At 46.2% G+C, this 27059-nt stretch overlaps 1 protein-coding gene across 1 annotated transcript in view; it reads left to right on the top strand.

Moving 5' to 3' along the window:
• The first annotated feature begins 4516 nt into the window (after window positions 1-4516).
• NOTCH4 (notch receptor 4) overlaps window positions 4517-27059 on the top strand; it is a 42329-nt gene continuing 19786 nt past the window's right edge. Inside the window, exons 1-13 of the mRNA XM_054978900.1 lie at window positions 4517-4690; window positions 5544-5619; window positions 6577-6845; window positions 9203-9541; window positions 13811-13933; window positions 15619-15846; window positions 16641-16796; window positions 19428-19613; window positions 21004-21117; window positions 21495-21696; window positions 25480-25625; window positions 25777-25929; window positions 26847-26995. Of these exons, the coding sequence (XP_054834875.1) occupies window positions 4648-4690; window positions 5544-5619; window positions 6577-6845; window positions 9203-9541; window positions 13811-13933; window positions 15619-15846; window positions 16641-16796; window positions 19428-19613; window positions 21004-21117; window positions 21495-21696; window positions 25480-25625; window positions 25777-25929; window positions 26847-26995 (2184 nt within the window). The 5' untranslated portion in view covers window positions 4517-4647. The remainder of the gene's footprint in view (window positions 4691-5543; window positions 5620-6576; window positions 6846-9202; window positions 9542-13810; window positions 13934-15618; window positions 15847-16640; window positions 16797-19427; window positions 19614-21003; window positions 21118-21494; window positions 21697-25479; window positions 25626-25776; window positions 25930-26846; window positions 26996-27059) is intronic.

Below are 27059 nucleotides of genomic sequence, written 5' to 3'. Positions count from 1 at the left end.
GGGGACTGACAACCCTAGCTTCCACTGAACTTCTGTGGCTTCCCTGACTCTACTGCAGGTTTCCCCAAAGTTGCTTTGGTACAATCTTTCCAGAACGATTCTGAGGGTATGGGCAGGAAGGTACAGATTTCTGCGCCTACCACCCACAACCATAGCCACATCTGGCACTATTTCCCCTTTCCTCTTTAAAAAAACTGATTGGTAGTAGATATTATATTGCTTAAAACTATAATAATATACCTATAATCTTATATACACAGTTACCGGAAGACTACATAAGGCCTATACTTTCTGCCCATCCATGAAGACATAGAGCTTCCCTCCTTTCAAAAATGCTCTCGGATAGATTCCATGACATAACATATAAGGTTGCCAAATTTGGCTGGTTGGCAATGAGGAACAGGAGACTGTTCATTTCTAAATAAGGTCTTGTATATGGTTTTATGATATCTAGTTTTAAGATATACTAAATCCTAAATTTAAACTTTTTAATGGAATGGAATGGAATGGAATGGAATGGAATGGAATGGAATGGAATGGAATGGAATGGAATGGAAGGCAATTTAATTTATTATTATACTGATGTCCCTTTTAAATTGTACGCTCTATTTTTACTCTTGTAATACCCTTGCTGGTCTAGGACCATAATACATTTTAATTTTAATTTTAATACCTATAATCAAGTTTTTTAAAAACCTGTCAGAGATGGAGGTGGGGAAAATGGCAGGCACAAGGCAAAAAAAAAGAGGGAACTGCCCTGTGTGGAGATTCTGTTGCCTCTAAAAGTGCCTTTGAATTCACAACAATAAGAGCAAAATGGGAATCACTCCTCTCAGGAAGAACTTCTGTTTGTCTCTGAAACTATTAGATTTTTTTTCTTCCAGGGCAGTAAAATTGGTCAGTGAAAATACCAGGATAATAATTCCAGAGGTGCTAGAATGGGTTATACCACTTTAAACTGGGAGTGGGTTGAGTCACATTTGAAATGTTCCAAGTGAAAACTTCCTCCAAATAATAATATATTTTTAAATAGCACATTGGAGCGAAAGGTTCTAGCTTAACTCTGCTGTGTTAGTTTTCTGCGTACAGGAAATAATTGTGTGGAAGTTTGAACAATATAATCCCTCAGCTGCACTCTGACATGATCGAGTCCTTTCTGTCATCTTAGGGTTCTGTCACCTCATTCCACTACGTGTGTAGGTCACATAGGGTTGCCAACTCTGGGTTGAAAAATTCCTGGAGATTTGGGAGGTGGAGCCTGGGGACTGTGGGGTTGAGGAATATGGAGGTTGGTAACCCTAACAGCAGGTATTAATCTGTTACAGCAAAACTAAACAGGAGTCTTGTTGTGTCTTAAAGCCTAACAAGATTTTATTCCAGCAGATCTCCAAGTGGGCTTTATATCTGAGCAGGGACTTCAAGTCACTTTTTCCTAACTTCTTGTGGCTTCATTGTCATTTCCTTGTATGCAGAACATTAAGCTACAACTGGAAGTGTCCTTTGTTTAAGACTACAATCATAAACACGTTTAACTTTGAAGTGAATTCCATTTCCGTTAGCAGGATTTCATTTTGATTTTGTATGTACGGACTAGGGAGTGGAAGTGACAGCCTCGAGCTGAGCTTTGCATTTAAAATAAGTAAAGGAAATTTTTTATCATCCTCTAAAGAATGGGTACGTAAGACTATAAGGCCCACTTTGTCAGATAGCTGTATGACAAGTTGTCAGACACGGTTTCATAATGGAGGGAAAAGGGCAGTAGTTTTACTACACCTTTAAAAGTTTTGAAGAATTAGGCTTGCAGCCAAGTTTAACTGTCACTTGCAGTTTTCTGTGCCTTAAAAACACCTTCTGTAAACCTTGGTTGTTTTCACACGTCTTCACACGTTTTCACATGTGCAAAATCTTGCAAAACTCATGGAACGAAGGCGCCTTCATGGCGCAATTTCTGATGTCTTCGCGCCATGAAACGGAATCATGATGTCAGAAATCACGCCATGAAGACGCCTTCGTTCCATGAGTTTTGTGTAATTTTGCATGAACGTAAAGACATATAAAAACAGCCCTTCAGTAGTCTTTGGCAATCTTACCTGCTTCCCTTTTGTTCCTCTGTCCTCAGCAGTAAAGTGGCAAGGCTGTGGCGAGCAACTGGTGGGAGCGTGGGGGGGGCAGGGACATGGGGGAGCACATGGGTGTGGTATGCATTTTGATGTCACTTCTGGGAAAAGCCAAATGTGGCATCATATTGCTATAGGAATCACCAGAAACTCTTTGGTTACCATGGAATTTCTGGTGATTCCTAGAACAATATGACATCACTTCCAGTTTTCCCTAGGAAGTGACATAGGGTTCCCCGTCCTCCAGGGGGGTAAGGGATCCCCTGCTTCCAGGCTCCTCCCCCACCACCTCTTACCTGGCCAGAAGGGGGGAGGTGTGGGGAATGGTCCCGGGAGCCCTGGAGTGCACTCCTGCATGCCTCAGAGCCTTCGATGTTGCGTTGGGAATGACGTCATTCCTGGTGCAACAACGAATGCTCTGGAGCATGTGTTCACTTTGAGCGTGCACACGCAGTAAGTTCCCCCTGGACACACATGCCCCAGTTTGGACCCCAGGGAACATGGCAACCCTAAAGTGGCATCATGCCAGCTTTTTCCCCCCCCTCCCACCACGGCTTGGAGCAGTAGCAGGCAAAAAAGGCTGACAGCAGGATTTCTCCTGCCACAGCAGGAGGCCTGACAACACTAAGAGAAAGACAGCCGTACATATCAAATGAATTAGTATTTTTCTATTCGTTCTTCCCCTAGAGCCCTTTGACCCCTTTATTCTCCCCTTTGACCCCTCAGCTCTGTCCCAGGACACACAGGATGGATCTGCCCCTTGGATCCACTGCCCCCTGCCCCCGATCCACCTGGTCCCTGGACTGAGTTCCGCTCTGTGGTGAGACTCACCCATTGCCAGAGCTGGGCCTTCCCACAGTGCAATCCTAAGAAGAGTTACTCCAGTCTACGCCCATTGAGTTCAATGGGCTTAGAGTGAAGTAACTCTGCTTAGGATTGCGCTGCCAGAGTTAGCGACACTGCTTCATTGGAGGTATCCGCTCTGTTATCTGACCTACATATTTAATCAATATTTAAAAACCATTCATACTTTCCCCCTTCCTCCTTTTCTACATCTCTCTAGAAAATAATTTGGCTAATAGACAAGCAGGAAGACAGAATTTAACACTACAACATGTTAAAAATATTTATTAATTTAATACAGCAGTAATTTACAATTTTATATTATAAATATTTGTATTATTCTTTGTATATTATATTATTTATATTATTATTAATATAAATGAAAGTATTTTATACGATATTAATGAATATTATTTATATTATCTTTATTTGTATATTATATTATTTCTACGGCTTTAAATGATCACATTGAGAAAAACATGACGTTGCCGTATGATGCTTTGAGAAGTAAGAAGAGCCTGAAATGAATATTGGAGACCTTGATTGTCTTTGCATTCTGACTGTATGATAGAAAATTAGGTTTCACTAATGCAGAATCCAGGAAGAGCAACCAAAAGCTAAATTACTGCAGTTAGATCTGCTTCAGTGAACCCAGTCTGCAATCATTATTTATACCATAAAGCATCAAGGCATGTAGGAATTAAAATATGTTATAGGGTTATCGGCTTCACGGTGGGGGCAGGCATTCTCCTGTAATTCATCCTGATCTCCAGACTCAGTTCCCCCGGACAAATGGGCAGCTGAGGAGGGCAGGCTCTATGGCATCACATCCCAGCTGACTTCCCTTCCCTCCTTAAAGCCTGCCCTCTCCAGAATCTACTCCCAAATCTTCAGGAATTTCCCAACCTCGAGTTGACACTGCAGCCGTCCTGCCACCTCGTTCCTGTGCATATGTGGCCGTTCCAGGAAAACTGAGAATGAACAGGCAGCTGCAGAGCCAAGGAAAGCACATATTGGTCTGAAATAGCCAAATCTTTCGCTGCAAATCTCTGTCAAGATCATTAATACCCCACCAAAATTTAGGCCCATTTTTTCATGGCAGACATTGACTGGTTTAAAGATTAGGATTTCTGTCTCTGAGCTCTCACGCCACTCTTGTTTACGATGGGAGGATTTCTGGCCTGATGCAGATGCTCTCTGTTTACACAGGGACTCTAGGAGTTGCAACTCCCTCCACCATCCTCTGGGGTGTTTTTTTTTAAATGTAAGGTCCCTGTGCCCCGTCCAGATTCTGTGCCCTCCTCCCCGTATTCCCCATCCCCTTTTTGCACGTTGACAACAGTGCCCTGGGTAACAGGAAATCTTTCTCCTCCCATGTATTGTATGGGGCAGGAAACCTCCCACAATGGAGTACAGGGACGGCCGGATGTGCCTTGTTCTTGAAGTGGGGGTGGGTGGGGTGACCGAAAAGATTTCCTTCAGGCATACAGCCCCGTCTGCGGCACTGATATGGGGGGCTCCGTGGGTGGGGGGCATCCAAGGGACATTTCTTAATAAGGTTCTGCCTGACCACCGAACCTTGGATTCCACACCCTCCTTTGGACAGCTGATCCTGTCTTCCGGGACCACTCTTGGACAAAAAAAGGGAGTGGGGGGGGCTGGACTGGAGGGGGGGCTGCAAAACAGAATGAAGCACTTGCTGCTGCTGGCTTTGATTCCATTTGCTCGAGGTAAGTATAAGTAAAGCCAACAGGTGAGGTGCCAAGTATCCTTTATGGTTGTAGGTTAACCATACCAACTTTTCAACCATCTTCTTAAGCCGTATCTTGTCACAGTGGCTTGAGCTGGGGGAATCAGCAGGGGAAATCTCTGCACAGCACAAAAGAGGAGGAAATGTTATCATTGGCGCATTGATTTGGATCAAGCTGCATCCCCAGGATGAAAAGCTGGTAGCTGGGTAGTGCATGTGTTTATGGATGCTGAAAAGCCACATGTATGCAAAGTGTTTCTTGGACAAGTTATGTGCAAGTATGTGTACGAGAAGGGGTGGCGGCACAATTGAAGAAGTGTGGAAAGGAGAATTCAGGAATGGGTGGCAAAGGACTGATGCAACAGGTGAATGTGTTTGATAGCGCATGAGTGCAGATGGGTGTCAGATGTGAGAAACAAAGCATACGTTTGTTTGCATGTTATAGGAACCAGTTCTTCCAAGTCCTGCCTTCCCCTCCTGCCTGAGGTTCTTTGATGCTCTGCAACGGAGCTGGGGCTCTCTCCTTATGCTTACTCCTCAGACTGGGCCAGAACAAATATGACACCAGGAGATCTGCGCATGGGCCTCCCTGGTGCTTTTAAAAGGGAAAGCGGTCTGGTCCTGTGCCTCCCACTAATGTTATCAATGCTGCAAGGTTGTAGGGAGAGGGGCAGGCAAAGATACCCTCCCCCCTACACCGATGAAGCCCACCCTGCGGCCTGAAGTCTGCCCAGCCATAGATGTGCTGCCTCTTGTGCTGTTTGAGAGAACCAGAAATTATTGGCTGAGCTGGCTGTTATGGAGCATCCTAAGTCTTTCTGTCTCTCTTCTAGGTCTTTCTTGCACACGAGATCCCTGCAAGAATGGCGGAAGCTGTTTAAGCAATTCCAGTGGAACCTTCTCCTGCCTGTAAGTCTGCAACAAGATTCCAATTCGTCATTAATGAGTATTTGGGGTTTGGCACAGACTTTTAAGGTGGTGTGACAGGCAGATAATCAACAGGTGCAGTTAGGTGGTTAGTGGTGCTGGTCTGCAATAAAACAACAGGATTTGAGTCCACTGGCTCCTTAGAGACCAAGATGAGTGTAAGGTTTTGAGAGGCAGAGCTCCCTTCTTCAGACACAAGTAGGAATGGAGACCCTTGAGCCTTTATATTCCAGCCAGAGGGTTGAGTTAATAATCCTCTATTCAACCCCGGGTGGGAGGGGGACAGATTCCATTCTTCTGATTGTACAATGTGAGATTGAGGAAATGGAGTTTATTCACAAATTCAGAACAATGGACCTCTGCAAGGGGGGGGGAATAGAGACTTAGGATTCTTATCTACTACAGATGCTAATTTCTCCTCTAATCAGCTGCATTGTACCTTTACATCCTGATGCTCTCCCCTGTAACTCCCCACCCCACTTCAGCTGGGATATGAAGGCTCAGGGATCTCCATTCCAACAGGGGCAGGTTTCTTCTTCCCCGCATCCCGCTCTGCTGAATAAAGGCACGTCTGGTGCATTTGTGCTCATCATTCAATTGTTCTAAGCATTGGTGGGGGTGAGGTGGGAGACTGTGCCAGGAATTCAGCAGGTACAGTATCCCCATCCCTGCAGCTGCTGGCTGCAACTGCTAAATTTCTGCCCGTCACACAGCTGAGGGAATCCCACATATTGGAGAGAAGCGAGCCAGGCATTCATGACAGGGAGTGTGAAATTGCCAAGAAGTTGCATTCCTTTAAACAGTGAATTAAAGGCAGTCTGTTACTTAGTGGCATTCTTGTCATGTTCGTTTTAAATTTTGTTTTTTAAGGCAGAGTTCCTGTGACCTCCAGCATATTTTTCACCCTTTCCTTTTTGTTTTTGGTTCTTGCCTTGCCAGGTGCCTTCCTGGCTACTTGGGAGACCTGTGCCAGTTTACGGACCCATGTACCCCTGGGCGGTGCCAGAACAGGGGCACCTGCTCCCTCAAGATCCTTCAAGCCTCCAGCCCCCCTGCCTACACTTGTGTGTGCCCTCCTGGTTTCACTGGGGAGGAGTGCCAGGGGATGATTGGAGATCCATGCTTCCCTTTACCCTGCCAACACGGAGGCAGTTGCCAGCCGCTCTCTGGAAACCACTACCGCTGCCAGTGCACAACTGGATGGACAGGTAGGACGGGAGAGAGGCACAGATTCCTCGCTAATATGTGGATGTGGCATGCCGTCTGTGGCAGAGTCCTGGGACTCTGGATATTTCTGGATAGAAAAAAACGGTATTTTTCCTGAAATCCCAAGGGTTCACATCCACAGAGGGCAAACCACACGTTCAGGTTTTTAAAGAGCTGGTGAAACATTCTGTGCATGTGGAACTCCGAGTTGGAAAATTCCTGGATATTTTGGGGGTGGAGCCTGGAGAGCATGGGGTTGGAAGAGAGAGGGGAGCTTAATGGGCATAATGCTTTAGAGTCCACCCTCCAAAGCAACCATTTTCTCCAGGGGAACTGATCTCTGTCATATGGAAATCAGTTGTCATGCCAAGAGATCTCTAGGCCTCACCTGGAGGTTGGCAACCCTACTCCACCAGCGCTGTTCCTGCACAGGAGACTGGCTTGTGAGGGAGGCAGGAGCCCTTCCTCAGCATGTGGCAGTGTTCATTTTTGAGGTTTAGAAAATCATCCCATTAGGGAGGCCACAGTCTGTTGCTGGGCTGACTAGACCCCTCAATACTGAAAGAAAAAAAATGATAGAGTAGGGAACAGGGTGGAAAATAAAAACTTTCCTTTCCTTTCCTGGTATGGCTTTATTGGCCATAGCCTTAAGCCCAACCACACTGATTCAAGAAAAAAACAACCTCATTCCACTTACCAATCCACCCTAATTATAAAAGTCTTCTAGTTTTTATTTTGTGCTGCATTATTAGAAGAAGCCACAACCGTAGTAATATATGTATTGTCGAAGGCTTTCACGGCTAGAGAATGATGGTTGTTGTGGATTTTCCGGGCTGTATAGCCGTGGTCTTGGCATTGTAGTTCCTGACGTTTCGCTGTGACTGGCATCTTCAGAGGTGTAGCACCAAAAGACAGTGTGTGTCTCACCATCTCACTGTGACACTGAGAGATCTCTGTCTTTTGGTCTGAAGATGCCAGTCACAGCTGCTGGCAAAATGTCAGGAACTACAATGCCAAGACCACGGCTATACAGCCCGGAAAATCCACAACAACCTTAGTAATATATGGATCATCATCAGGGATTTTTTCTGGGAAGAGGTGGTGGAACTCAGGACCACACACTGATGTCGCTTTGGGTCAGCTGGTACAAGGGGGGAGTTTTTTAAAGTTTAAATCACCCTTAGCGAAAATGGTCACATGGCCGGTGGCCCCGCCCCCTGATCTTCAGACAGAGAGGAGTTTAGATTGCCCTCCACACTGAGTGGCACGGAGGGCAATCTCAACTCCCCTCTGTCTGGAGATCAGGGGGTGGGGCCACTGGCCATGCGACCATTTTCAAAAGGTTCCGGAACTCTGTTCCACTGCGTTCCCACTGAAAAAAGCCCTGATCATCATCATGTAGAAGAAAGGGAAACCTTTGATTGTTACTCATATTTTCATCCTTCTCTACAAGTGGAATTGTCCATCTTTCTCTGGGTCAAACCACACAAGACAAAATACACTCAAATTACACTTGAATACACTTGAATTACAAAATACATTCAAATTACCTGTGTAATCCGAGTGTATTTTGTTTTGTGCGGTGAGACCCTCTGTCTTCACTAAATAAAGGACATTCAAGGACTAAGAAAAGCCGAGGAATCTCAGCTACTTGCATTGTCTGCTTGCCTGCATCAAGCTACACAATAAGCGGGCTGGACTGGGAGCAGAGCAGAGCTTAGACTCAAGAGGAGCTTTGTACATTCAGAGTAGGGTTCCTTCCATATGGGGCCTGGAGTGCTCCCGGAATTACAACTGATCTCTGGACGGCAGAGATCAGTTCCCCTGGACAAAAGGACAACTTGGGAGGGAGCACTGTATGGCATTATACCTTACCCTCCACAGGCTACACCTCCAAATCTCCAGGGATTTAGCATAGGTAACCCTAGTTCCAAAGCTGCATCCTAGTCTTCCTTGTCAGGCACCTAGGTGGCATCCTTGACTAGGTGGGCCTTTGGTCTGCTCCTTCAGGGTTATTCTCAAGCTTTTTAAATCTTGAGGTGAGGAAGAAAGTTGGGAGTCACTGGATCGGATCCAAGTGGTCTTCCTTATCCTAGGAGCCTTCCTCTGACTTAAGCGGCTCTTCCTTCAATTTAATTTTTCTACAGGAACTGATCTATGTAGCATGGAGATCAGTTGAAATTCTGGGAGAACTCCAGGTGCCACCTGGAGGTTGGCAAGCTGATATTAGAGGAAGGTTTCAAACATGAACCCAAAGGAAAGGTGCCATGTAAATGCTTTAATAAATAAACTTTGGTCAGTGGATGAGTAGGATAGGGGTAGGATCCTCCCATTTTCTCCAGGTGCGATATATTTCCAGGAAAGAATTGCCAACTTCGAGACTTCTGTCAAGCTCATCCCTGTGCCAACGGAGGAACCTGCCTCAACACCTACCCATACATCGTCTGCCAGTGCCGGGAAGGGTTTGAGGGACATACTTGCCAACATGATATCAATGAATGCTTCAGGAATCCTGGTCCCTGCCTGAATGGAGGCCATTGTATCAATAACATCGGCTCCTTCCACTGCATCTGCCCAGCCAGCTCCACCGGTCCACTCTGCCAGTACCGTCTGGGGCCCTGTTCTTCGGAGGCCTGCTTCCATGGGAGCACCTGCCACCAAATCGATGAAAGATACCATGGATGCCTGTGTCCCCCAGGTAAGCAGTTAGACATTATGGCCCAAGAACTGGTTTATGCCAGTATGTAAGCCCACGTTGTGCTGCAGTTAGAGGGTTTCACTAGGATCTGGGAGACGCAGGTTCAAATCACCACTCTGCCATCAAAGCTCACTGGGTGACCATGGGTCACTCTCTCTCAGCCTAAGCTACCTTACAACCTAGTTTGTTGTGCTGAGGGGAGGAGGGGAGAATGATGTTGTAAGGGTATATCTCTCTCTCAATATGACTGTGCCATCCATCAGGTATTTTACCTAGCATTAGATGTCAGGCACTCAGCTGAATAAAACAAATGTTTTTGAGCAGGATTTTTAATAAGACATTTTGGATTCATGATCTGAGAGAAAAATTATTTACAGTGTAATCCAAAGCTGAGTTACACCCTTCTACGCACAATGTCTTCAATGGACTTGGCGGTGTTGGAAAGCGCTGCCCAGTTGTAGACAACTTATGGCAACCCTATAGGGTTTTCAAGGCAAGACATGTTCACATGTGGTTTGCTACTGCCTGCCTCTGCTTAGCGAGCCTGGACTTCATTGGTGATCTCCCATCCAAGTGCTAACCAGGGCTGATCATGCTTAGCTTCCGAGATTTGACAAGATCAGGCTAGCCTGGCTATCTTAGAGCCAAGCTACAAGTGACGAATTACACTTGCCTGGCAAGTGAACAGACTCACGTGTATTCCTCTCTGTTCACTTGCCGTTCATTTGCTCTCCACTTGCCTGGCAAGTATAATTCGTCACTTGTAGCTTGGCTCTTAGAAGGGTGTAACTCTTCTGTTTTAGGATTGCACTGTTAATACCTCTAATCATAACCACTATAAACAGATGTATCTTTTAATAGTAAGTATGAGAATGCAGCAATATAACATACAATACAGTACTTCCTCCAAAATATAATAAATGTGCAATATATATTCTATTTTCAATTTTTAGATTTAATTATTGCGATGTTCTAATTATAATAATTATTTACATAATAATAAGGCCCTTTTTTGAAGCACTGGGACATTGGAACTGCCCCCTTCCCAACTTGTTTGGTGCAAATCAGCTCTTTCTGGATCCATGCAATGACATTTGTATATTCCCTGGATAGCCTGGCTTAGCCTGAGTTTGTCTAAGGTTGGGAACTAAGCAGGGTTGGCCACAGTCATTAATTGAATGGGCACGGAGCTTTTAATGATCTTACCATTGTTTTGCTGATTTTTACGCTGCTGGTTTTTATTCTTGTGGAGCCAGTGGATGTTGTGAGCCACCTCAGAAATCTACCGATTGAAAGCACAGGATGCAATTTTTGCAAATAATATGCTGCCTACAATTAAGTGCTCAGCAAAAACACTTGTACAAGGCTTGCGGTCTTTATTATTATTATTATTATTATTATTATTATTATTATTATTATTATTGAACATTTACACCATAGAGAAAAATATAAAATAAGTTGCTTAGACAATAACAGATGAATTTATGACAGTCTTAATTATTTTTAATGTTAGCATCACCCATCAGGCTTCACCTCCCCTAATCCACTAAAACCTGCCCCCTAAGCTTCCAAAATGCATCGGTCTCTGTCTCCACGCATGAACTGGATGTTCTTAAAAATCACCATTTGGCAATTGTATGTGTTAATGAAAAAAATCCTAAAGTTACTCTGCATTCAGGTTACTTTTCCCAACAGCTGTTGCCCACATTAACTAAGACACCAAAAATCAGTGATCCATAAAGATAATGAGTTTCATTATAACCCAGATGCATTGCCATGTTCTGACATATGCATAAAAAAATAGTCACAGCAGAGAGTCTTGTATACTTTTTTTACAGCTAATTGTTTACAGAATAAAAGATCAAAGGTTAACATAGGGTTTAAACAAACAATTCTTTGGAAATGCTGTATTTAGCCATTATGGCACCTGATGGGTCTGGATGACAAGACAGTAAATACTTCTTGATATAAACACGTCAAAAAGTTTGGCAACTTCTCTTACAGTTTGGTTTTTACAGACTGCTTTTCCAAGGCTATATTTTGCTTAGTGGAAAGGAAAATAAGAGATGTTACCTGACTTTCTAACTGAGACTGCTTAGCTAAGGAAGAATGTTCCCCGAATGTATGCAGGCCTACTTCAATAGCACTCATAATGGATTAAAGATTAAAAATTCCGTAACAGTATGTGCTGCTATTTAATATGACTGTTTTTGTATTGTAATGTCAGAGGGCTAAACTATATATGTTAAGTTTTGGCAATTTAGGTCTCGGTTTCCTGGGTTCCTTGGGCTCAATTCACTTCCCCTGCAGTCACATAGCAGCTACATGGAAAGGTATTTTTTAAGTCCATGTTGGAAGAGGTGGATTTAGCTCTGCCCCTTTCTTCAGGTTTCAGAGGAGGATAAACCAAAGAGTTAGAAAGATAAAGAGGTCAGGGCACTCTGTTTATTGTTTACTGCTCTGACTGTCCTTTGATATGTAGATTGCTATTCTCAGGATTTCCTCTTCCTGACTTCCTTCTTCTCACTTGTTCTCTTCCTGGCATTGTTCCAGGCAACATCTCTCTCTTCTTCTCCCTCCATCTTGGCAGCATGGATGCAGGACTTGTCCTAGCATCCATGTCCATCCTTAGACTAGATAGGTAGTTAGGATCTGTCTTTTCTCCTTTCCTATCAGAGTATGGATTTCCTACAATAAAGAACTCTTATTTCTTTTTTAAATATAAGCAAGTGTATGCTTTTGTAATTTTCTCTCCTGTACGCACAGCAACCAGCAGAACCAGCTCACAACCACCTATAATTACGCATCCTATGCCAAATGATAGACTCGGCTAATGGCCCAAACATGGAGTCCTTTAATTAGGTTTCTGGGGCCCACATACGATTTATTTATCAGTCCACATAAGCCCAATTCAGCTTGAGATGACAGTGCGGGGGGCTTCAGCCTTCCCTCCTGTGCCATTTTCCCAAGCTGCATTGGGCTCGTGTGGACTTTAAAATTGCTTTTCCCCACAGCTGGTATAATGACTGCAGAGAAAGCAGGCCAGGTCCTTGCCAAAATTTGTAACGTTTAGTTTGGCCCTGCCTGAGATTCTGCACTGAACAGTGCCTCACCGGATCATTTTGCTCAGAGCACAGGGCCAGTGTGCCATCCAAGCAACTGGCAGAACCTGTCACAGAACATCTGGGAGAAAACACAGCCTATACCCATCATTGCTTATACCCATCATTGCCTCACAGAACAGTACAGCCAGCAGCTGGCTCTGACATCCTGGCAGCATAGCTGGGTCCTGCCTTGTTCCCAGTGTGCATGGCTAAAAAAATTGCCTGTCCCCAAATTAGACAAATCTTTAAGATATCCATGGCTGATTCTCTATAGCGATTTTTCAGTAGAAATAACTGTTGTACGGAGTCCCAGTTTGGATCTCGACATGGTGTTAGAAGAAGGGGTTCAGCTCTCTCTCTCTCTCTGATGGTTTCACCAGTTGGCACTGACTCTGTTCTCTTGAGTTATTAGCAGCCTTAGAAGTAAACCAATGCCTGTCTTTCCCTTCCAAAATGGACAAGGCGATCCTTAAACCGTTACACCCAACTGTTCTCAGCCCAACTTAGAAAGCTGTAACACTAGTTAGGAATGCACTGCAATAACAACAGGAGGAATCAGTTTTCACATGGAAATGGAATTATTAACGCCCCACCCTACATCGATGTGGTCCCGATTGGAATACCAAGCAGATGCTATTTCTGCTGTTTTAATATGCTGGGGAAATTCCGTTATTTGAGTACCTAGTTAATGATACAAAACCAGCATTGTATAGTGATTAGAGGGTCCAACTAGGACCTTGGACAGCCAGGTTATAATCCTTAGTCTGCCATGGAAGCCTACTGGGTGACTGTGGACCCATCACACTCTCTCAGGTTGTTGTTATGACAATAAAATGGAAGAGAGAAAAATAATATGATAAGCCACTTTGGGTCCCTACGAGACAGAAAAGAGGAATATACATAAAATAAATAAACATTAAAAATTCATCTTCGCTCCCATGCATTTTTGAAACCTGAAAATAAACAAAAGGTGCCTTAAAGTCAACAGGGGTGGCAAACTGGCAGACCTAATTGTACAGGTGAATGTGGATGTTTGGGCTTAAGAATACCAAGATTCAAGATGCCCGTTTCTGCAAAGTGAAAACTCAATGCAGTGGATAACCCTGGTTCTTATTTAAGATGGCTGCCAAGCATGGCCTTGCCTACTTGATATCTCCCTCTACAGGTTACACAGGGCAGTACTGCGAGGTGAACCCGGATGATTGTATCCAGCATCAGTGTCACAATGGGGGCACCTGTGAGGATGGTGTGGGGTCATATTCCTGCCACTGCCCCCCAGGGTGGACAGGTAAAGAACCCGTTTGTTCATATATAGTTTTTGTACATTCTACCACATCAATATTTACAGAGCAATCTTAAGAAGAGTTACTTCAATCGTAGCCCATTGAAATCAGTGGGCTTAGACTGGAATAACTCTTTTTAGGATTGCACTGTAAGTCTCCTTTTATAGAAGTCACTTCCTTCTTGCTCCCCCATTTCCTCTTCCTTTCCAGAGAACTCAAGAATCTTGACTGCCATAATCCCACATGCTCTAGCTTTCCCTGTTTCCCAGAGAAACTCCCTATTTTCTGATAGGTAAATAAATCACTGTATTTCAGCCGATGGGGGATGCTTAATATTCTAGTTTAGAGTTGCCATTCTTCGGGGGCCTTTCCTCCCCAGATTAAACCTTGGAGTGGGAAATGAGTACCTCCGATCTCTAGTGCGTTGCTTCTAAACGCATGCACATGAACAGTAAAGCATCATACAGTGCCATGCAACACCCTGTACTGGCAGAGTTCTCTTTTGAACTGTTTTGGTACTCCATGGGTAGGTTCTTCCAGCATAACTTTAACCAAAGGAACTGCCCTCCTGACATTTGGCTAGGAGACTGGAAGCCAATTGCATACAGCATAAAGTAGGAAAGTTACAATTAGAGATGGGCACGATCCAAAAAAAATTACCGATCCAGCTGATCGTGGATCGGCGCCGGTGACGATCCCGACTAAATGATCCATGCCTATCATCTCCCGTTCCCGATCCGTGGATCATGGATCGTGGAGGCCAAAGCGGGGCGCGCTGCTATTCCCAGCTATGTGGGAAGGTGGATGTTGGCGGTGGCCACCCGGCCCAGCGGGCACGGGGAGATGGCGACGAGCCGCCTCCCCTCAGGGGGCAGGGGGTCTGGCTGCTCGCCGGTGGCACCCCTCATGTGCCTGCCCGCCAGGCCAAAAAGGAGCGCGCTGGCGAGAAAAGGTGGGTGATGCCAGCGGCATTTGTGTTTGTGTTTGGCCGTCTGTGTTTGGCCATCAGAGCTGCCTATCAGGGTTTGCATGGATGAGATTGGAGTGCCCATGACTACAGAACACCTCCTTCCCCCTCCCTCCCCTGGGTGTCTTCTCCCAACTGGTGACTGCTTTGCTGCTCCATGGTTGGAAGGAAAGCTGATCAAGGAAAGCTGGTCTTCCATTCGGGTTTCCAGGGCGACAGAAGGAGGGAAAACACAGCTCAGGCATTCCCCTGGCTCCGTTGCCCCAGGAATAGATTACTGGCGCCTGAGTGTCTGGCTTCCCGATCTGAGCATGATCCAGCCCCGATCCAGCCCCCCCCCCCGATCGCTGGATCGTTGGCCATGGCCGATCATGATCCGCTGAGTCACGATCGCACGATCGCCATTATCGTGGGGTTTTTTGGATCGTAATGCGGATCATGCCCATCTCTAGTTACAATCTAGAGCAATGTAAGTAAGAGTTAAGGAAGCCCTCCTTGGAGTGAAAACTGGAGTGTTACACACATATCCCTGTATAGGTCTGCAAACCTTTGGCATTAAAACAAACCCCGCTATTTGACTTGGATAGGTTCCATACCTTTATAAGAAGCCCCCCAAACCCCTTGATCTAAATCACTTCCCTTCTGGTTCAAGAGATCCTTTCCGCTACGAAAGGATTCTGTAACTGTAACCCTTCTGACCATTCCCCTTCCCCTTCCCTCCAGGCTGGGATTGCTCTGGTGACATTGACGAGTGCCAGTTACAGTTGTGTCAGAACGGGGGAACCTGCCACAACACGCCTGGGGGCTTCCACTGTATCTGCAGCAATGGCTGGGCTGGCGAAACCTGCACTCATAATGTGGACGACTGCCTCTTGGCTGCCTGCTATGCCGGATCTACCTGCGTCGACCGTGTGGGATCATTCTTGTGTAAATGCCCACCTGGGCGTACAGGTAGGAGCTGCAGATGCATTCATGGGTGGGTTCTAGGCTGCCAACTACCTGGACAGAAAAAAATGTCACCTGATGTGCTCTAATTTTTTTAAGTGCTGCTTTTGTTGCTGCTATCTATATCTGAACGTAGGATTGTCATTGCTCGTCCAAAACGTATCATTGTTAGACAGTTATGTTTTGTACTATGGGTTTATTATTTTGTTCAGCTATATTATGTTCTTTATGAAATATTTTAAGTTTTAAAATTTGACAATTGCCTTGTTTTTTTAAAATTTATGTAGAAACATTTGCGTGCTACCTTTTGACCCAAATGGGGTCCCCAAGACATCAAATATCAAAACATTAATACATTTCAACATTAAAATATTTAAGGCAATAAAACAGCATTGAAATTAAAGTTTATATAAAGTATCTAAACAATTCAATAAGATATATAAACAAAGAGACAAAGGAAAGGTAGAAATTATCTAAATAAATTGCCATAAGAACTTGCAATATTCCATCTATGACCCCTCATCTTTAGCAGTAGGAATGCTTAGGAACATCTTGTGATTTCACTGCATTTCTGCTAATGAATGACAGAAAAGATTAGCTGGGGCTGTTTTATAGAGACCTGTAATGCTGTGTTACAGCCTCTGTCCTTCTTTGGAAGAGTTGCAGTGCTGTCACAGAATGTAAATGAATATTTCAGCTACTGAAGGTAAGAAGTCAACGGCAGTCGAATATGGGAGGGTTTCATGCCTTTCCAGGAGCCCAGGGACTGTAATGCTTACCACCCACATCCTCTCCAATAGGACTTCTTTGCCACCTGCATGATGCCTGTCTCAGCAGCCCATGCCATCCTGATGCCCACTGTGACACTGACCTCCGGACTGGCCATGCCATCTGCGTATGCCAGCAGGGTTATGCTGGACCCATGTGCTACGAGGACATCGATGAGTGCCAGATGGGTAAGGTAGTAATGGTGAACAATGGAAGCCTATGATCATCATGTCTACATCTGAGCCCAAGCATGTCACTCCTACATCTGAATATACCTGGCTAGAGTTTCTCCATATACATTATCATTCCTTAGGGTTGATTCACACAATGCGCAGCCAGATATTTCCTGCAAACTCACAATTATTATTATTTATTCAATTTCTAGCCCACCCTCCCTGCGAGTGGGCTCAGGGCGGGTTACAATAATACATAAGATATAAAAGATAAAACATTTTGGCACAGTAAAATCAGAATCACAGTAACATAAGTTTTAAATCCCAAGATGGAGACTCTTTCATTCTTTCCTATCTTACTATATAACTGAGTAAGCGTGTTTCAGATGACTCACTTTATACTCTGGTGCATCACCAGAGGGCGCTGCCACAGAGGAAAGCCCAGATAACTCACCATATCACTCCAGAAAACATGCCGTGGTGGAAAGCCCAGGCCGGGAACAGGAGCGGAGCACATGGCAATGCCCTCCCCCTGCATTAACCCGGCTGGTATTAGGTGTAGAGCAGGTGACAATGTCCACCCCCACCTTAACCCAGCAGATATTAGGAGCGGAGCAGGTGGCAATGCCCACTCTCTGGTTTAACCCAGCTGTTATTAGGAGCGGAGCAGGTGGCAATGCCCACACCCCCTTCACCCAGTTGGGATCAGGCAAGGAGCAGGAAGTAATGCCCGCTCCTCCATTCACCCAGCAGGGAACAGGTGCCCACCCCCCTTCACCCAGCTGGGATCAGGCTTGGAGCAGGCAGCAATGCTTGCCCCCATTCACCCAGCCATAATCAGGCACAGAGCAGAAGGCAATGGCCATTTTCCCTTCACTCGGCTGGGATCAGGAGCTGAGCAGGTGGCAATGCCAACCCCCCTTTACCCGGCTTGTATTAGGCGTGCAGCAGGTAGTAAAGCCCACCACCCCTTCACGTTGCTGAGATCATGAGTGGAGCAGGTGGCAATGCTCTCCCCCTTCCTTCACCAGCCAGGATCAGTGATGAAGGAGGAGGGAATGCCCACTCTCCTCTTTCTAGAGCCTGTTGTATTTTTTCCCACAACGGGCTTTTTTACAGTCCACCATATATAGGAGAGAAGGGAGGTGCAAGTTTGTAACATCCTATTATAACTTCACATATGGGGGGGAGAGATGGCTATATAGACCCCTCCCACTGACAGGAGACTGGTAGTGAGGCTTACTTGATGGACCTAGGACTGTCCTCAACCATATGCCTGGCGGAACATCTCTGTCTTGCAGGCCTGCCAAAAGGATACCAGATCTTGCAGGCCCGAGTATCCTCCGACAGAGAGTTCCACCAGGTTGGGGCCAGAACCAAGAAAGCTCTGTCTCTGGTCAGGGAGGCCAGCCAAGCCTCCCTGGGGCCAGGGACTACCAGTAGACATTAACTGCTGATCTGAGCACTCTCTGGAGTACAAATGGAGAGAGGCGGTCCCTCAGGTATGCTGATACCAGTTCGTTTAGGGCTTTATAAGTTAAAACCAAAACCTTGAACCTAATGTGAAACTCCATGGGAAGCCAGTGTAGGTCAGAAGGGCACAAAGGCAACAGATCTCTCTTGTGGCTTGTTCTCAGCATGTCCTCCTCAAAGGTTACTGCTTTTGAACATGGAAATTCTGTTTAGCTGTTAGTAGTCAGAGCCCATGCTACATGACCTCATCTACTCCCCCTGTTCAAGGCAGATATGCAGCAGAATTAAGCCTGCTGTCTCTCATAAGAACATAAGAGAAGACATGTTGGATTGGGCCAATGGCCCATCCAATCCAACACTCTGTGTCACACAGTGGCCAAAAACCAGGTGTCATCAGGAGCTCTGCCAATGGGGAAGGGACACTAGAAGCCTTTCCACTGATTGCCCCCCCAAACACCAAGAATACAGAGCATCACTGCCCTAGACAGAGAGTTCCATCTATACCTAGTGGCTGATAGCCACTGATGGACCTCTGCTCCATATGTTTATCCAATCCCCTCTCAGCATAGTGTAATGGTTAGGAGTTTTACAGTGCAGTCCTAAGAACTTCAATGAGCTTAGACTGGAGTAACTCTCTTTAAGACTGCTCAGTTAGACTAGGGTCTGGGAGACCCAGGTTCGAATCCCTGCTCAGCCATAGAAACTTGTTGGGTGACCTGGGGCCAAGCATAAACTCTCAACCTAACTTAACTCCCAGGGTTGTTGTGAGGAGAAAATGGAGGAGAGGAGAATGATGTGAGCCACTTTGGGTTCCCACTGGGGAGAAAAGTGAAGTATAAATGAAGTAAATAAATAAGTTAGGCCCAGTTGGTATGAGGTTGGTCAGGAAAGTAGACTAGATAGGATGCTAAACACATCCTGTGTCTGCAGAGGAGTGCTTTGGGCTTGTAGGAATCTTCCTTCCTTCCTTCCTTCCTTCCTTCCTTCCTTCCTTCCTTCCTTCCTTCCTTCCTTCCTTCCTTCCTTCCTTCCTTCCTTCCTTCCTTCCATGCATTCATTGCAGGCTGCTGAGAGCACCATGCCTTCATGAGCCCTGGTATTGTCATAGCGCACGGTCTTTCATGGAGGGCTGTATTTCTTCATCCATATCTGCTGCTCTCGCTGCTTTTCCAGGGGCAAATCCTTGCGAACATGGCGGCAGCTGCCACAACACGCCTGGCTCCTTTGCCTGCCGCTGCCTCAACGGTTACACGGGTTCGCGCTGCGAATCGGACCTCAACGAATGTCTCAGCCAGCCTTGCCATAATGGAGCCTCCTGCCTGGACCTGCTGGACAAGTTCCAATGTCTCTGTCCCTTGGGTAAGGAAGGAGGTCAAACTCGGCATCCATCCCCCCCCCGGGACACATTTGTGGGAGGGTGCCAGGGAATTGGTGAACCAGTCACCCTACTCTGGGGGTTCCTCTGAAAAAGAAGAGATGCTGGACCTCGGGCCTGCTTGGAACTACGCTGGACTGCCTTTTGTCAATCTACCAAATATGTTTTTTTAAAATAAATCTGGCATATATTGTTCTCCTTTCCCTATGTTATCCTCACAAAAACCCAGTGAAGTGGGAGCCAAGCTACAAGTGACGCCTGACACAGGTTGGACCCTTGTCAGCTTCCCTCAAGTTTTGATGGGAAATGTAGGCATCCTAGTCTTGCAGCTTGGCTCTCCATTACAGCTGCAAGACCAGGATGCCTACATTTCCCATCAAAACTTGAGGGAAGCAGACGAGTGCCCAACCTGTGTCAGGCGCCACTTGTAGCTTGGCTCTAAGTTAGGGTGTGAGAGCTTCAGGGCAGAATAGCGGTTATGTACCCACAGCTCCCAGATTTTAGTTCTGAGAGTCGAATCATTATACACGGCTCTGACGCTCTCGAACGCAAAGTGTCCCCAGCTTCTAGTGTTACAGTGAGGGAAACAGACTTTTCCCTCTCTGCCCCATTCAAGATTGATTTTGTGGACTGCGGGAGGTACTGATTGTGAAGGCACCGTGGGCCTTTCCAGAGACTGGGAGCAAACTTATCCGTTGGGCTGACGAAGGTGAAGGATGTCTTCTGTGACATCATCACGGCCTTCCTGACGTCGCTCCAAGCTGACTGGCGTCTTCCATGCCTGGCTTATGCAGAGGCTTCATTTGCAATCACCGCTGTGATTGGTGGGCTGCAATGCAGTCGTTCTGTGGGAGTGGCTCTTGACGTTGCTGTGCCAATTCGCATTTCTAATGCAATCACTGATTTTGCTGCTGGGAACGCACAGGATCATGATGATAGGGGAGAGGCCCAGCAGTGGCCTGGCATGCCGAGACCGTAGGATTGTCCTGCATGGGTCCCTTCACTAAGGGGTTTCCAGCACTAAACACGCAGGGACTAGAAACAGCCGGTTGTCCCTGTTCAGCCAGAACCTCAGGACCCTTTCCCAGGAAACACAGTAAAGGAATCTGGGTTTGCCACTTGAGCTAAAATGGAGGAAGGGAGAACTGTGTACGCCACCCTGAGATCCTTGGAGGAATGGCAGCATAAAAATGCACTAAATAAATATTTCCTCTGTCCTCTCAGTCCGTTTGTTGCTGCTTATAAAGTCACCCTTGAAACCCGTTGCTGCAACGAACTGGTTTCGTCTCTCGGATGCAACAGCATTTTCTGATTTTTCTCTGCCCTGGAGGTTCAGGGCACAGTGACTTTTGACCTTTCGCCTTCCTCGGATAGGTTTTGAGGGACCTCAATGCCAGCAGGAGGTGGACGGTTGTGCAAGCTCCCCCTGCAGGAATGGGGGCCAGTGCCAGAATTCTGCAGGGGTCTTCCGTTGTGTCTGTCCCCAAGGTGAGCAGTTTGGATGTTTGGTGATGTCTGTGTAAAAGGCAACAGGCCAGATCTAGGATTTGGTGGGGGCAAGAGCCGTCAATGGGATCCTTTGGGCAAATATAAATAAACCAGAGTGCTTTAGGAGCAACCCTGGATTCACTCAGTGATTTGATCTCTCTTCTTACTTCTCCCACTGATGTGAATGGGTATTTGTACTCGGAGGATTCCGTCTTGGGACAGGGATTGGACATCCTGTTTCCTGCCCACCTTCTGATTTCTAAGATTTATGTATAGGAAAGAGTGGGATTTTAGGAAGGGCAGATGAAACAGCAGGAGGACAAGAGTGGATGTACATGTGAAGGCTAATGACAGTGTCAAGGTTTCCCTTTGCGCAGGTTTCGAGGGATTCCAGTGTGAAAGAGACACAGACCGATGCCAGAGTGCCCCCTGTGGGCATGGAAGCTGCACGAACACACCAGGCTCCTTCGTGTGTACTTGCTTTCCAGGCTACACGGGACCCCACTGCTCAGAGCTTGATGATCCCTGCCACAAATGGCAGTGCCTCAACGGGGGTAGTTGTCAAGGGACTGAATCTGGGTATGCAAGGGGTAGAGGCATGGGGGTTGAAGGGACAATTTCCATAGCCTCACTCCCAAGAGCTCAGTCTGAACCAGATCTCATACCAATGAACTTTCATGCATTGTCGAAGGCTTTCACGGCCGGAGAACGATGGTTGTTGTGGGTTTTCCGGGCTGTATTGCCGTGGTCTTGGCATTGTAGTTCCTGACGTTTCGCCAGCAGCTGTGGCTGGCATCTTCAGAGGTGTAGCACCAAAAGACAGAGATCTCTCAGTGTCACAGTGTGGAAAAGATGTAGGTCATTTGTATCTACTCAGGAGGGGTGGGGTTGAGCTGAGTCATCCTGTAAGAGTTTCCCAGGGTGTGGAATGCTAATGGCGGGAGGCTTCACGGTATCCTGAGGAGGTTCTTTTGCATATGGATTGGTACTTGATGTGCTAATCTTCTCTGCAGGGCTATTGTCGGGGATAGAATGTTTTGTTAGCCTGGTGTTTTTCAGAACTGGTAACCATGCTCTGTTCATTCTTAAGGTTTCTTCTTTCCTGTTGAAGTTTTGCTTATGCTTGTGAATTTCAATGGCTTCCCTGTGCAGTCTGACAAAGTAGTTGGAAGTGTTGTCCAGTATTTTGGTGTCCTGGAATAAGATACTGTGCCCTGTTTGCGTTAGGCTATGTTCAGCCACTGCTGATTTTTCAGGTTGTCCAAGTCTGCAGTGTCTTTCATGTTCTTTTATTCTTGTCTGGATGCTACGCTTTGTGGTCCCGATGTAAACTTGTCCACAGCTGCAGGGTATGCGGTATACTCCTGCAGAGGTGAGGGGGTCTCACCTCTGAGAAAGTGAGCCGCACTTTCTCACTGAGGAAATTAATCATCTAAACCATGCACTTCAGGCCAATGGCTACTCCAGAAATGAAATCCGAAGAGCAATCAAACCCAGGATGAATCAAACAACCAAGGAAAAACAGTCTCCTACAGGAAAAGTGTTTTTGCCATATATCAAAGGAATTACGGATCAGATGGGAAAGCTTATGAAAAAGCATAACCTTCAAGCAGTGTTCAGACCCACCCGAAAAATACAACAGATGCTACGATCAGCAAAAGACAGTAGAGACCCCCTCACCTCTGCAGGAGTATACCGCATACCCTGCAGCTGTGGACAAGTTTACATCGAGACCACAAAGCGTAGCATCCAGACAAGAATAAAAGAACATGAAAGACACTGCAGACTTGGACAACCTGAAAAATCAGCAGTGGCTGAACATAGCCTAACGCAAACAGGGCACAGTATCTTATTCCAGGACACCAAAATACTGGACAACACTTCCAACTACTTTGTCAGACTGCACAGAGAAGCCATTGAAATTCACAAGCATAAGCAAAACTTCAACAGGAAAGAAGAAACCTTAAGAATGAACCGAGCATGGTTACCAGTTCTGAAAAACACCAGGCTAACAAAACATTCTATCCCCGACAATAGCCCTGCAGAGAAGATTAGCACATCAAGTACCAATCCATATGCAAAAGAACCTCCTCAGGATACAGTGAAGCCTCCCGCCATTAGCATTCCACACCCTGGGAAACTCTTACAGGATGACTCAGCTCAACCCCACCCCTCCTGAGTAGATACAAATGACCTACATCTTTTCCACACTGTGACACTGAGAGATCTCTGTCTTTTGGTGCTACACCTCTGAAGATGCCAGCCACAGCTGCTGGCGAAACGTCAGGAACTACAATGCCAAGACCACGGCAATACAGCCCGGAAAACCCACAACAACCAACTTTCATGCAGATGTTCAAATTTCTACAAAAAAGCAAGTAAAAACACTGTTCTTTGTTGGAAGTGAAATTGACTAGACCAGAAGATATTGGTCTGGTCAATTTCACTACTCCATTGACTTTTGTGTAACTAGTGGAAGTGACTGGCATAGAAATGCAATGATAGCAATTAGCAGGCTTTCCCTACTACACTGAGGCTCTCCTTGTCTTCCCATTATCCTTGAACAGTTATCGAATTCCCACCCTGGATCAAGTTAGTGTCAAGGTTGTATTAAAGAGGAATTAGATCTTAAGAAATTACTGTCTGCTAGCAACCAAGCCCATTTTTTTTAAAAAAGGGATCTAGAAAACAGCCTGCTGTGGCAGGAGCACTCCAGGGCTTGTGGTGCTGCTCCAGCAGCGCTACCGCACTCCCATTTGAGGCTGAACTGGGCCCGTTTGGGGCCCAAATCGGCCTGCTGTGGAGCACAGGAATGCTGCTAGGGTGGCGTGATGGGCCCTGAAGTGCTCCTGCACTCTGCAGTGGACTGATTTTGGCCCCAAATGGGCCCTGTTCAGCCTCAAAGGGGCTGAAATTGGCCCACTGCCAAGCATGGGCACAGTGCTGGAGTGGCACCATGAGCCCTGGAGTGCTCCTGCACTCCGCATTGGCCCAATTTCTGCCTGTATGGGGCCAAAATCAGCCCAGTAGGGAGTGCAGGAGCACTTCAGTGCCTGTCGCAATGCCCCAGCCTGCTCGAGGCCTGCTGAGGGCCAGGCCAACATACCAGGTCTCCCCGGTGCCTCTGCAGCCACGGCGGCATGACCCTTTGGAGGCCCTGAGGAGGCTGCTGCGGTGACAGAGAAGGGTGGGGCAGCACGGCCCTCCCCAGCCCCTCTTAAGCAAGCTGTATTGGTGACGACTCTTTATCCTCACACAGGCCAGAGTGCACCTGCGTGGGGATAAAAAAGTGAGTCATCATCAATATGGCTTACCTTTTATATAGGAGGATATGTAGACTTTCTGACACTTCCTATCTAAGGTAATCACCCTTTTAAAGTAGCCTTGCTCCCCTTAATACCAATTTAGCAAGTAAAGATTTTTTGAATCCCTTTATTTCTTTACAGAGACATCTTGACCTATGAAGTTAACTATCTTGGGTCCTGAGATGCTCAGGAGAAAGTCTGATATACAAATATTTTAAATACATTAATTAAATAAGTAAAAACTGTGATCTCATTTTTTAAATCCTTCCCTATAGAAAATCAGGGTAGCATAAGGAGAGTTCTTTCCTTCATTGCGGCTTGGATCTTCGATCTTATTTCTGTTTGCAGTCTCTTTGTCCATTGGGGAGGGGGTCTTCCACCGCAGACCATGCTTTCCTCAGATGGGAGGCGCTTCACCTCCAGCGAGACCCATGACTTCCAAGGAGCTGAAACGTGCCTAATGCAAGAGGAACGTGCTCCACAGTGCAGGATCGTTTCCGTGGATGAAGGGAGTGCAAGTGGATGCTAAGTGTGGGATCCAAGCATTTATCTTCATCTTCACAACGTGGGGAAAGTAGATGAAGTTGAGAGATTGTGACTGGCTCAGTGTCAACCAGACAAGCTTTATGGCTGAGTGAAGATCTGAGCCAGATCTCCTGTCCTAGTCTGATACTCCAGGCTCTATGCAACATTACCTCTTATCATACAAGTTGTTTTTAACTGTAGAGGCTAAAAAAAGATGGTGGCGAAACTCCTCAAAGTTGGTCTTTCAGACCCATCCCTGAGCTAACACTGCTACCCATTTGGATCCTCTTTTATTTATTAATATACTGATGTCAAGGGTTACCACTTTTAAAAAACCTGACCCTGCTCCTATGCCTTTTTATCTGCCTGACACACAGAAATTGAGCAGGTAAAGTTTTCCCCGCTGCTTCTCTCCCTGCCAGTAAAAACTGCTCTCTCTCTCTCTCTCTCTGTCTCTCTCTCTCTCTCTCTCTGTGAGTGTGTGTGGGGTGATGGGGGAACAGATGACAACTCTATTCCTATTCCTTTACAGGCCACAGTGTATCTGTCTGGTGGGTTGGACTGGCCAAGACTGTGGTGCGGAGGTAGTTCCCTGTGATCCCAACCCCTGCCACCAGGGGGCCACGTGTCAGAGCCACCGAGGTGCCTTCCACTGCATCTGCCCCAGCGGCTACGTAGGTAACACACCCGTGAATCCCAAATGCCAGCCCTTTCCTGGGCATCCCAGCCCTTTGCTCTACCAGATCTTGTCAATACTCAGTCCCCCCCGGTGCTACTCTATTGCTTCGTGACTCCTGCCCTCAAACACAGTTCCTTTCCCACCCTCCAGGTGCAACATGCCAAGAAGATGTGGACGAATGCAGTTTGAGCCCCTGCCTCAATTCTGGATCGTGCCTCAATAGCCCAGGAAATTTCCACTGCATCTGCCTGGAAGGATACACGGGACCAAAATGTCAGATAACCCTTGACCTTTGTTCACCTAGTGAGTATGTAGGAGCAAGCTACACAAACTCTTTAGAAATCCTCAGGTATTAGGAAATCTGCTTAAAAATATATGACAGGAAAGTTAGAAAAATACAGAATCCAAGAATGAGATGAAATTGTGACTCTTCTTTAATAACAACAACAACAACAACAACATTTGATTTATATACCGCCCTTCCGGATGACTTAACACCCACTCAGAGCAGTTTACAAAGTATGTTATTATTATCCTCACAACAAAACTCCCTGTGAGGTGGGTGGGGCTGAGAGAGCTCCAGAGAGCTGTGACTGACCCAAGGTCACCCAGCTGGCTTCAAGTGGAGGAATGAGGAATCAAACCCGGTTCTCCAGATGAGAGTCTCATGCTCTTAACCACTACACCAAACTGGCTTTCAATGCTTCTGCTGAGATCTAGTTTTCAGCCACTTGAAGCGGTGTTAGAAACAAAATGGTGAGGAAACTGGTCACAGATTTCCCAAGTCATCTGCAGTTTGGCCTTGGTCTGTGCTAATTTGCCACAGCAGGAAAGAAATCCACCGTCCTCCAGACTAAGTCTGAATTGAATAGCATCCAATGTGCTGATAAATGCTTCTTAAGCAATGTTGGGATTTGGGACTGCAATCCCATGTATGATTTTGGGAATTAAGCCACATTAAACATAGCCGGACTTATTCCAACATGCATAGGATCAGGTAGTAGGTTGGCAGCTTTTTTGCTAGCTTGACATCTGCGTCTTTAATACCTTCATGACCGTCTGAAATGTAACAGGCAAAGGTTTTTCCATTTCAGGAAAAACACTCTGTAATTTCTTTGTCAGGCAGTGATTCAAAGCACAGGAATGTTGTCAAGTGAATAAGAAAGTAGTTAAAAACTGATTTATTTTCACTGCCCATTTTTTCCTCTGTGTTGCGACAGACCCCTGTGGAAATGGAGGCAATTGCATAGTGAAGGAATCTGCCACAATTTGCCTCTGCCCTCTTGGCTGGGAAGGCTCTCATTGTGAACAGAAGATGACTCCAAAGGGAGACCATTGCCCAGATCAATCGGGAGGGACTGATTGTCAGGTGCGTTTGGGAGGCACAGATGTTTTGGTTTGCTGTGCTGGTCTGAAAATCTTCTCTGCCCACT

This window comes from Eublepharis macularius, chromosome 4 (genome assembly GCF_028583425.1).
Source record: "Eublepharis macularius isolate TG4126 chromosome 4, MPM_Emac_v1.0, whole genome shotgun sequence".
In the NCBI taxonomy this organism is placed as follows: Eukaryota; Metazoa; Chordata; class Lepidosauria; order Squamata; family Eublepharidae; genus Eublepharis; species Eublepharis macularius.
Note: the sequence above shows the minus strand (reverse complement) of the source record. Positions and strands in the feature narration are given on the sequence as shown.